The sequence below is a fragment of the Octodon degus genome, unplaced genomic scaffold, assembly GCF_000260255.1.
Source record: "Octodon degus isolate 3935 unplaced genomic scaffold, OctDeg1.0 scaffold00031, whole genome shotgun sequence".
NCBI classification, from domain to species: Eukaryota; Metazoa; Chordata; class Mammalia; order Rodentia; family Octodontidae; genus Octodon; species Octodon degus.
Genome location: NW_004524607.1, coordinates 12,002,274 through 12,012,425, shown reverse-complemented (window position 1 = coordinate 12,012,425; position 10,152 = coordinate 12,002,274). Strand labels below are relative to the sequence as shown.

The 10,152-nt window shown below is 54.1% G+C and overlaps 1 protein-coding gene across 6 annotated transcripts in view; it reads left to right on the top strand.

The window, feature by feature from the left end:
• The first annotated feature begins 202 nt into the window (after window positions 1-202).
• Window positions 203-10,152, top strand: part of Ints1 (integrator complex subunit 1) — a 28,628-nt gene continuing 18,678 nt past the window's right edge. For 4 of the 6 annotated variants that reach the window (XM_023713403.1, XM_023713404.1, XM_023713401.1 and 1 more), the window contains exons 1-15: window positions 203-515; window positions 1,042-1,332; window positions 3,624-3,820; window positions 3,925-4,062; window positions 4,274-4,433; window positions 4,575-4,680; window positions 4,767-4,959; window positions 5,061-5,206; window positions 5,310-5,451; window positions 6,327-6,503; window positions 7,053-7,161; window positions 7,778-7,898; window positions 8,315-8,392; window positions 8,507-8,664; window positions 9,299-9,395. In XM_023713403.1, the coding sequence (XP_023569171.1) occupies window positions 458-515; window positions 1,042-1,332; window positions 3,624-3,820; window positions 3,925-4,062; window positions 4,274-4,433; window positions 4,575-4,680; window positions 4,767-4,959; window positions 5,061-5,206; window positions 5,310-5,451; window positions 6,327-6,503; window positions 7,053-7,161; window positions 7,778-7,898; window positions 8,315-8,392; window positions 8,507-8,664; window positions 9,299-9,395 (2,171 nt within the window). In that variant the 5' untranslated portion in view covers window positions 203-457. The remainder of the gene's footprint in view (window positions 516-1,041; window positions 1,333-3,623; window positions 3,821-3,924; window positions 4,063-4,273; window positions 4,434-4,574; window positions 4,681-4,766; window positions 4,960-5,060; window positions 5,207-5,309; window positions 5,452-6,326; window positions 6,504-7,052; window positions 7,162-7,777; window positions 7,899-8,314; window positions 8,393-8,506; window positions 8,665-9,298; window positions 9,396-10,152) is intronic. The other 2 variants (XM_004629591.2, XM_023713402.1) reach the window with 1 other exon arrangement.

The following is a 10,152-nucleotide window of genomic DNA, read 5'->3' as shown; positions in this document are numbered from 1 at the left end:
GCTGGTCTCTTCCACAGTAGGAGAGGAAGAGTTGTTCCGGCGTTCCGCCCACCTCCTGTCGCGAGAGGGCGCTGCCGGCTCTGTGCACGAGCTGCGGGCCTTGATTAACTTTTCTCCTCCTTTCGCCGCTCTGTTTTGCTTCCGGTTATCCTGGAAATTGGTTCCTGGAGTGCACTTAAAGTAGTTTCCGGTTCCGGGACTGCCTTGGCCGCGGTGCGCGGGAGTGATGGGAGAGATGTGAGTCTGCCGGCGGCTCTCGGCGCCGGTCCCCACTACCTGCGCCAGATCTCTGCTCCCGACTGGTGACCTCTGCGGCCCTACACCCCCAGCGGCGGCCCGGGTCCTACTCAGACTTGCGCCCATGGCGCGAACGAATGAATGAGGAGTGACTGATTTTCTGCCACTTCCTCCCTGGGTGACGTCTAGGCAGCCGAGGAGCGCGACCGCGGCGGGCGCGATGAACCGGGCCAAGCCCACCACGGTGCGCAGGCCCAGCGCAGCAGCCAAACCCTCAGGTGCGTCGTGCGCGGCCACCTGGGGCTCGGAGACCCTGGGACATTGGTTGGCCTAGCCAGGCAGAGTTGGTTTGTCCTAGCCAGGCAGAGTTGGGCGGCCGCGACATCCTGCAGGACACAGTCGACCTGGCCCAGCAGAGCCTCGGGAGGCTGCCTTGCTGCATTATTAACAAGCTGGATTTAGGACGAGCTGTTGTAACTTGCTCACTGTGTTGTCATTGAGCAGGCTGCCTATGCTTTGTGTCTATTTTTCTCATCTCTAAAGTGAGAGTAATTGCACTTGTTGCAGAAACTTCTTTAGAATTAAGTAAACTGATACTTGCAGGTCAGAGACGTCCCGAGTTGTAGATAGCACTGTGTAATCTTTCGCTAACACTTGTTTGCATTACGCTGGTCCTAGCTGTGCTGTGGACTTGCTGAGTGATCCTGGGCTTATGTAGACTCTTCTGAGGTAACAGGGCTGGAATCAATCTCTTATACATCGGGACCTTGTGAATGTGTACATTTTCTGTCTCCCTCTCTGCAGGGCACCCTCCACCAGGGGACTTCATTGCTCTGGGCTCCAAGGGCCAGGCCAGTGAATCGAAAACAGCGTCGACCCTGTTGAAGCCGGCTCCATCTGGCCTGCCTTCCGAGCGCAAGCGGGATGCTGCCACTGCCCTGTCTGGTGCCTCCTCACTTACTGGCCTCACCAAACGCCCCAAACTCTCTTCCACACCCCCACTGAGTGCCCTGGGGCGCCTGGCTGAGGCTGCAGTGGCAGAAAAACGAGCCATTTCTCCTTCAATCAAAGAGCCATCTGTGGTGCCCATTGAAGGTAGAGTCCATCTCTGGACTTCCCCGAAACTCTCCATCCATTCACCAAATTTCCCTTTGGGCCTGGTGCTATGAATGCCCCAGGGTCCTCTTTGGGAACATTTACCTGAGTGTCCTAGTGGCACTGGCTCACTGTGGACTAGTTCCTCATAGCACCTCCTGAACTCCTCTGACTTCCAGGCTACCCTTTAGGAACTGGTTCATCAGTTCTTCTTTACGGGTGCCATTCTGATCATTGGTAGGGGAAGGTGAACCTAGGTGCTGTCAGCCTGGTTGTTCAGGGTGAGAATCCTAGTCTTTTCCTCCAGCTGCTGATGGTGAAGAGTTTGTTCCTTCCTATTTTCAGTCAGAGAGGCAGCAGGACAGTATCATAGGTGCCTGTGGAAATGTGAACATTACCTATGGTCCTTTTGCTCACTGATACTTTAATTTTGCACCCAATTGAAATCATGCCTGCTTTGTTTTTCTCTGTCTCTCCCTTCAGGAGTACTACAGACTGAACCCAAGGTCTTTATGCTGATCTACATCCCAGCCCATTTACGCAATTTTTTTTCTTTAATTTTGAGATAGGATCTAGCTAAGTTTTCTTGTTTGTTTGTTTGGGGGTTTGTTTGTCTGTTTTTGTATTTAGGATGGGGTCTACAGGGTCTCACTATGTAGATCAGACTCGTAGTGATTCTCCTGTTTGCAGCCTCCCAAGTGCTAGGATTATGGGCACATGCAACCACGCCCAGTCTCAATCAAGGGCTCAGCCAGGGCTGGCATGGCAGGCCCGGAGATCAAACTCCTGGCCCCTGCTGTTGTTTGCTTTTGAGATGGGCTCTTGCTCTGTTGTTCAGGCGGCCTGTGAATTCATAACAATTTTCCTATCTCATCCTCCTGAGTGCTGGAATTACAGGTTTGCATGTTTACACCCTACTGGACTTACTGTTTCTAAGCTGCACAGGCTGGGCTAGAACTTGTGATTCTCCTACCTCAGCCTCTCAGTGCTGGAGTTACAGGCATGGACCACTTGGCTTGAGTTATCCTTGTTTTTCTGTGTCGTTTTCTCCATGATTTTTTATTTTTTATTTATTTATTTATTTTTTGTGGAACCAGGGATTGAACTCAGGCCCTTGTGCTTGCCAGGCAGCACTTACTCTACAGAGCTATCTCCCCGGCCCCTCCAGGATCATTTTTAATGGTTCTGTGTTATCTGTAGAATAAGATTTGTTAACAACCAAACCAGTTGGCTCCTGAGGTTGTACTCTGACGGCAGACCAGATTCCCTGTATGGTTTATGACTTCTTTGAAGGAGCTGAAGAGAATAAGAGAACATCTGTTAATCCTGTTGTCTTTAGTAGAGACTTATCAAGTAAAGCCACTGAATTAAAATCACTTCTACTGAATTGTCATATGGATGGTTCGGAGGTCTAGTGGCCCAAGTGACCTTTGCCCTCAGCAAACTCAGAGACTTCATGGGAAAGCGCTAGAGAGGGAACCAGATCACTGTGGTGGGTGGGAAGGGAGAGGCGTGAACACAGCTCCCTGACAGCCTGCAGGGAGGAGATGGCTTTAATAGACCACCAAGGCTGTGGGGGAGAAGAGCAGAACAGAGCAGAGCAGAGGACCAAGTTGTGTCTAATGTGAGATGAGAGCAAGGCCAAGAATGACTAGCACAGGCTGGTGAGAGCCTGAGGCAGGTGTTGTGGGCAGGGTCTGTGCTGGGGTGGGGCCGGGCCAATGGCGTGCAGGCAGCCAGCCAGTGTTGGCATGTGTGACAGTAGTCGCAGGATGGGGGATCCAGCCGAGATGCAGGTCTTTACCACCGGCACTGCTTTGCTATTTTCAGTCTTCCTTCTAAAGTGTTTTTTTTGTTTGTTTGTTTGTTTGTTTTTTAAAAATTTTATTTATTTATATGTGTGTGCGTGTGTGTGTGTGTGTGTGTGGCCAGCTCAGCCCACCAGGGGGCAGGGGCTGGCTGGCATGTGGTGCTGGGGGATTGAACTGTGGTCCCTGTGCTTTGCTAAGCTTGTTCTAAGTAGGTGCTTTAGACCACTGAGCCATCTCACCAGCCCCCTAAAGTGGTTTTGAAAATTAAGATACAGCTGTGGAAAGCGCATCCTCTGCCACCTGGAGGAGACCTCTGCCCTCCACTCTTGGGGCTGCGATGGTCCCTGTGTGGGAAGCTACTTGGGAAGGATCATGCTTTGGTCAGACCTGCCCGTGGGGTGGTCTGAGGTTCACTGTGCCTCAGTGGGTGTGGATGACTCCTGGTCTGCCCCTGCTCTAACCAGCTTCCCTGCTGGCCAGTTCTTCCTACAGTGCTGCTGGATGAGATTGAGGCAGCTGAGCTGGAAGGCAATGATGACAGGATTGAGGGCGTGCTGTGCGGGGCAGTGAAGCAGCTCAAGGCAACGCGGGCCAAGCCCGACAGCACGCTCTACCTGAGCCTCATGTACCTGGCCAAGATCAAGCCCAACATCTTTGCCACAGAAGGTGTCATCGAGGTGAAGTCTCTCATTGTCTCCTGCTTCCCCGGAACCCTTCCACCTCAGTCTGCTATGGCTCAGTTGGTGAGGTCCCAGAATGAACATGCCTTCTCCCTTTGCAGGCCTTGTGCAGCCTCCTCAGGCGGGACGCCTCCATCAACTTCAAGGCCAAGGGGAATAGCCTGGTGTCTGTGCTGGCCTGTAACCTGCTCATGGCTGCTTACGAGGAAGACGAGAACTGGCCTGAGATCTTTGTCAAGGTGACTGCCTCTCCTAGGGCTTGGGGTGGGAGAGACGCAGGTGGGCTCTTTTCTCCTAGCAGGGTGCATCTCATAGCCCTGGTGCCAAGTCACTGTCTCTCCTGCACTGGGGGGCTTGTGAGGGCTCTGGGGCACCACTGGTAGGAGAGGAGAGCTGGTCTTCATCCAGGGATGTGGGCTGCCTGCAGCTTGAGGCTGTGGCTTGCTGCAGGTATACATCGAAGACTCACTGGGTGAGCGGATCTGGGTGGACAGCCCTCACTGCAGGACGTTTGTGGACAATATCCAGACGGCGTTTAATACCAAGATGCCTCCCAAGAGCATGCTGCTGCAGGGGGAAGTGGGGCGCAGCGGGGGTGACCTCGGGGCTGGTAAGGAATATGGAGCATCTGGGGGCAAAGAGGGACATCTAGACCTGGGCATGGGGAGAGAAAGCTGAGGTTGAGGGGTTACTGATAGGAGGCTAGAATTGTGGGTAGGGCAGCCCATGGGACTTCCTATGACCCATGCAGGAAGTAGCCCCCACCCTTCTCTCACGGAGGAAGAGGACAGTCAAACAGAGCTGTTGATCGCTGAGGAGAAGCTGAGCCCCACACAGGAGGGCCAGCTCATGCCCAGGTAGGTAGGCCATACGGCCAGGCAGGGGGCCTGGTGGGAGGCGGGCCAGGAGAGCAGCATCCTTCCTTGCTCCCTTCCACCCTCTGGCCTAGGTACGATGACCTCGCAGAGAGCATGGAGGAATATGTGCTGGACATGCTGCGGGACCAGCTCAACCGGCGGCAGCCTATTGACAATGTCTCCAGGAACCTCCTGCGGTTGCTTACCTCTGCTTGTGGCTACCGGGAGGTGCGGCTGCTGGCTGTGCAGCGGCTGGAGATGTGGCTGCAGAACCCAAAGGTGGGCCTGGCGCAGTGCCCTGGCAGACCTCTTGTGATGGCGCCCCCCTGGCATCCTGGTGTCCTTGGCTTATACTCACAGTTCTGTTTTGGCCTCCACAGCTGACCCGGCCGGCCCAGGACCTGTTGATGTCCGTGTGCATGAACTGCAGCACGCATGGCCCAGAGGACATGGACGTCATCTCCCATCTGATCAAAATCCGCCTCAAGCCCAAGGTGCTCCTGAACCACTACATGCTGTGCCTCAGGTGTGCAGGAAGGGCAGGGCCCAGCCACAGGTGCGGTGGCTGCTGGGATGACAGGTGCGCGGTCCGGCTGGCCCCTCCCCATGTGCCTGTTTCTTGTATCTAGGGAGCTGCTGAATGCCCACAAAGACAACCTGGGCACCACCATCAAATTTGTGATTTTCAACGAACTGTCCAATGCCCGGAACCCCAACAACATGCAGATCCTCTACACTGTGCTACAGCACAGCTCTGAGCTGGCGCCCAAGGTGAGTTGGGCTGGGGGGGCTTGGGCCTGGCCCTGCTCCTGTCCACATAGGCCTGAGTGGCACTGGCTGGAGGGGAGTCCTGGCATGCCCTGTTGTCCATCGTTGAGAGAAGGCTGGCTAGTTTGTTGATGCCCTGTGGGAGAATACTTGGCCCTGGGAAGAGCCAATATTTGATTCTTTTTTTTTTTTTTTTTTTTTGGTGGAACTGGGGATTGAACTCAGACCCTTGCACTTGCCAGGGAAGCACTTATTCCACTGAGCCATCTCCCTGGCAAGTATTTGATTCTTGTTTCGAGTCTGTGTTTGGAAGCTAAAACTGATCTTGCTGAGGAAGCAGCACTGAGCCTCTAAAAGTCTCCAAGTCACATCAGCAGTGGTTTCCTCAAACCAAGAGAGAATACTAGCTGTGGAGTCCCTGGCTCAGATCCCTGTGGATAGAAGCCTGGAAAGTGCTCCTGCTGCTCAGCTGAGGCAGAGGTCTAGAATACTCGTTGCTGTCTCTGCTGTTAGTATTTTTACCACCACCCCTCGACTGTGAGTCATTCTATCTGACCACCCAGAAAGATGCTGTGTGACCTTTGGCCAAGAGTGAAATCTGATGCTTCTGCCTCTCAGAGCTCACCATGGCAGAGGGCACTGATGCCCATGGCTTTGGGACAGGTGGTCTCTGAGCGTCCTGTAGGTCCTCACACACTGACCTGCCTGGGGCTCAGGGACTGGCAAGGGGAGTGCGAGAACAGGTCTAGGGAGACTTCTCACAAGCCCAACTGAAGCCCCAATGGTGGGCCTAACAGTGGGCATGAGGTGGTGGTGGTGGGGGCACTGTCCTGAATGGTCCCCGTTCCCAGCCCCCGCCTTGTCTCTCTCTGTTGCAGTTCCTGGCCATGGTGTTCCAGGACCTGCTGACCAGCAAGGACGACTACCTCCGGGCCTCACGGGCCCTGCTTCGGGAGATCATCAAGCAGACCAAGCACGAGATCAACTTCCAGGCCTTCTGCCTTGGCCTTATGCAGGAGCGCAAGGAGCCCCAATACCTGGACATGGAGTTCAAGGTGCCTCAGCCTGCTCTCCCCATGGTGGCCCCCTGGGTTTGGGGGTTTCCTGTTAGCTGACTGCCAGCAGTGAGGCCCAGAGGCTCACATGGGTTTATTTTGGGTGAGGACAACCCCTGTCCTGGGTGTGGGGGAGCCATAGCTGGAGGGGCTGGGGAGTGGGGCATCGTGAGCAGGGATGGATGATGTGACCTGCAGGCAGACAGGGTGGGGTTGCTCTGGCAGGACCCAATACATGAGGGCTTCAGGGAGTTTATGGGAAGCCTGGGCTGCAGCGTGTTGGTGGTCTTCCTGTTTTATCTTCCTGTGGTGGGGCTTTGCCCAGCCCTGCTGGCTGAGCCTGCTTCCAGCAGCCTGACTAGGACCTTGCTTGACTGCTCTTGGGCCCCAGGACCTGCTCTTGCCAGACCAAGGTCCTGGCCCAGTGGCCCCTGGGCTCTCTCCGGATTCCTTGCACAACCCCCAGGGCTTGTGTCTCTGAGTGTGTTCAGGGCTCCCAGGTGCAGAACTTTGAAAAGCCAGCCCTTCTCTGTTCTGCTTGGCCTGCAGGAGCGGTTCGTGGTCCACATCACAGATGTGCTGGCCGTGTCCATGATGCTGGGCATCACGGCACAGGTGAAGGAGGCTGGTGTCGCCTGGGACAAAGGAGAGAAGAGGAGTAAGACTTGGGGCTGGGGGGCAGGCCAGGTGGGTTTCTGCGCTTCCCCTTGCTCTTCCCCCCACTCCCTCCTGTGACTGCTGCTGTACCCTGAGTGGCCAGTAGAGGGCGAGGAGGGAGCAGTCTCAACACAACCCCTAGTGGGTATGGCCTTATATTCTGGAAATGGTGTCTTTTTCTCCTGTCCATCAGCAGGGACTTTTGGCCACAGGGAAGAGGGGAGGGAAAGACCCTCTGTCAGTTAGCCTGGGTCATGGGAAGGTTTTGACTGAGGGGCCCTTGAAGAGACTGGGTGAGGCCACCAGACATTTGAGGCTTCCTATCTTCTGTGACCCTTAGAAGATTATAGACCAGGCTGGGGAGATGATTCAGTAGAATAAGTGTTTCTCTGGCAAGCGCAAGGCCCTGAGTTCAATCCCCGGTTCTGCAAAAAAAAAAAAAAAAAGATAGACTGGCTTGGTCTCTCCCTCCCTCATCTGTAGATGGCCTGGGAAGCCATAGATTGGCTGTTAATGTCCAACCTCACTCCCAGTCTAACCTTGAGCCAGACCCTGTGGGCATTTGTTGTCCCTCAGTGCTCTCACACAGAGGCCACTAACCCCTTTGTCCCTTACAGACCTTGAGGTACTGCGTGCATTCCAGAACCAGATCGCTGCCATCCAGCGCGATGCTGTTTGGTGGCTTCACACTGTCGTTCCCTCCATCAGCAAACTCACCCCCAAGGACTACGTGCACTGGTAAGTACCGGCACTGTTGCCTGACCTACACTGCCCCCTGCCTGAGAGTCACTGTCTCAGACATGCACCAGGGCTCACCAGGGAGAAGTTCGTCACCTGGGGACACAACCACTGTAGGCTCCAGGAGTGGTGGTGGACAGCAGCAATCTTGAGCTGAGACACGAAGGCTTTCCTGAGTGAGTCAGAACTGTTCACAGAGCTTCCCTGGAGGCAGAAGGACCCTATAGCCCAGAGCCACCTGTGTCAGGTGGTCGCTGGCCCAGTGTACATTTGCCAGTTGTGGGTGTGACTCCCCTCGGGTGCCATGGGAGGCCATGCAGAACTGGGCAGCCCTAACAGTTTTGCCTTGACAGTCCCTGACTGAGCAGAGCCTATGGGCAATGGTGGGGTGACCGATGGCCCCACTCTACCCACAGCCTCCACAAGGTACTCTTCACAGAGCAGCCCGAGACCTACTACAAGTGGGACAACTGGCCACCTGAGAGTGACCGCAAGTGAGCTGGATGGTGGGCAGGGGGTCCCAGGCATGGGTGCCAGATTGGGGCTAGACTGTTGGCTGGTGGAGCCTGGTCCCCCCACAGAGCCACCTTTCTCTGCGTGGCCCACAGCTTCTTCCTGCGCCTCTGCTCAGAGGTCCCCATCCTGGAGGACACACTCATGCGCATCCTGGTCATTGGGCTGTCCCGGGAGCTACCACTAGGCCCTGCAGACGCCATGGAACTTGCTGACCACCTGGTGAAGCGAGCTGCTGCTGTACAGGCAGATGGTGAGCATCTGCTGGGTTTTGGCACTTTGTGTTAGACCCTGCTAAGTGATTGCTGTATACTGAGCTCTGCCCCCTCACCCCATGGAAGCAGCCTGGATGCCGGTACTTGCCTGGGCCCACAGTGGCAAGGCTGCCCATGTCAGGTGGTGCTGCCACCTCTCAGTGGGTTTCGTAGTCGTCTGTGCCCCAGTGGACCACAGGTTTTCTTGGTGGGGACCTAGGCCTGGGCATCCAGGATCACTCTGCCTTTGGCAGGGATTCACCTTGCCCTGTCCCAAGTTTGCATGAGTTGTTGGTGCATTAGAACCACAGAAGGGCCTTCTGCCTATCTCCTCTGTTCTCGAAGGACTGGAATGCTAAACTTTACAAGGGCTGACACCTGTGGCATGGCAGTGAGTCCCTAACTGCCCTCTGGGATGGTCCTATCTGCTAGGACAGCTCCAGTACCCTTCTTCCTGGTCCCCTCCTTATCCAAGCAAGCTGCCTATGTCCCGTGTGTCCTCTGGGTCATCACCCCCTCCCACCCCTGCACTTAGACCCAGGCCCATCTTCTTGGGCCCTGACACCTCTGTCTGGGTCACTGGGGCCCAGTGAATAGCTCCATACGGCCTTCTGGAGCCTGTTTGGGTTTCAGATGTGGAAGTGCTGAAGGTGGAGCGAATCCAGCTGATCGACGCAGTTCTGAACCTATGTACCTACCACCACCCAGAGAACATCCAGCTCCCACCTGGGTAAGGCCCGCGGCCCCCTGACTCGCAGGTGCCCAGCCTGAGGCTGCCCAGCTGGCTGGAGAAACCTGGCCTCCAAAACTGGAAGTCCTGAAGTTAGAAAATGAGTATTTGAACTTTGTCTAGCTTATTTTGGCTTTGCTGAGTTCTAACATTTCTGTGTGAATTTTGGAATCAGCTTGTTAATTTCTGCAAAAAGTCAACTGGGATTTTGATAGATCTGATACTCAGCACTTTAACATATGAACATGGGTGTACTTATGGTGTTTGGGTTTTGTTTATTGAGACAGGATCTCATTATGCAGTTCAGGCTGTTGTTAAACTCACTGTGCAGCCCAGGCTGGCCTTGGACTTGTGGTAGTCCTCTTGTCTTAGCCTCCAAATGCTGGGATTACAGTGTGCCCAGTAGTTCCTCTGTTTTAGATCTTTGTTTTTTTCAAGTGTTTTGTAGTTTTTGGTTTTTTTTAGGTAAGCCTAAAAATTATTTTATTAAATTTGTATGTAAATACTGCATTGTATTTGGTGCAATTTTAAAGAAACTTATTTCTTGGATTGCTAGTTAGTATATGCTGTGCTCCAATTTGATGTTTCACTTGATGGCCTACTTGCGTATTTCATCTGTAAGGACTGTACTTATAATTATATATAGGGTTTTTATTTTTTTGATACTGGGAATTGAACCTAGGACCTTGAGCTTGCCAGGCAGGTGTTGTGCCGCTGAGCTATATATTCCTGGCCCTATATATAGTTTTTTTTTTTT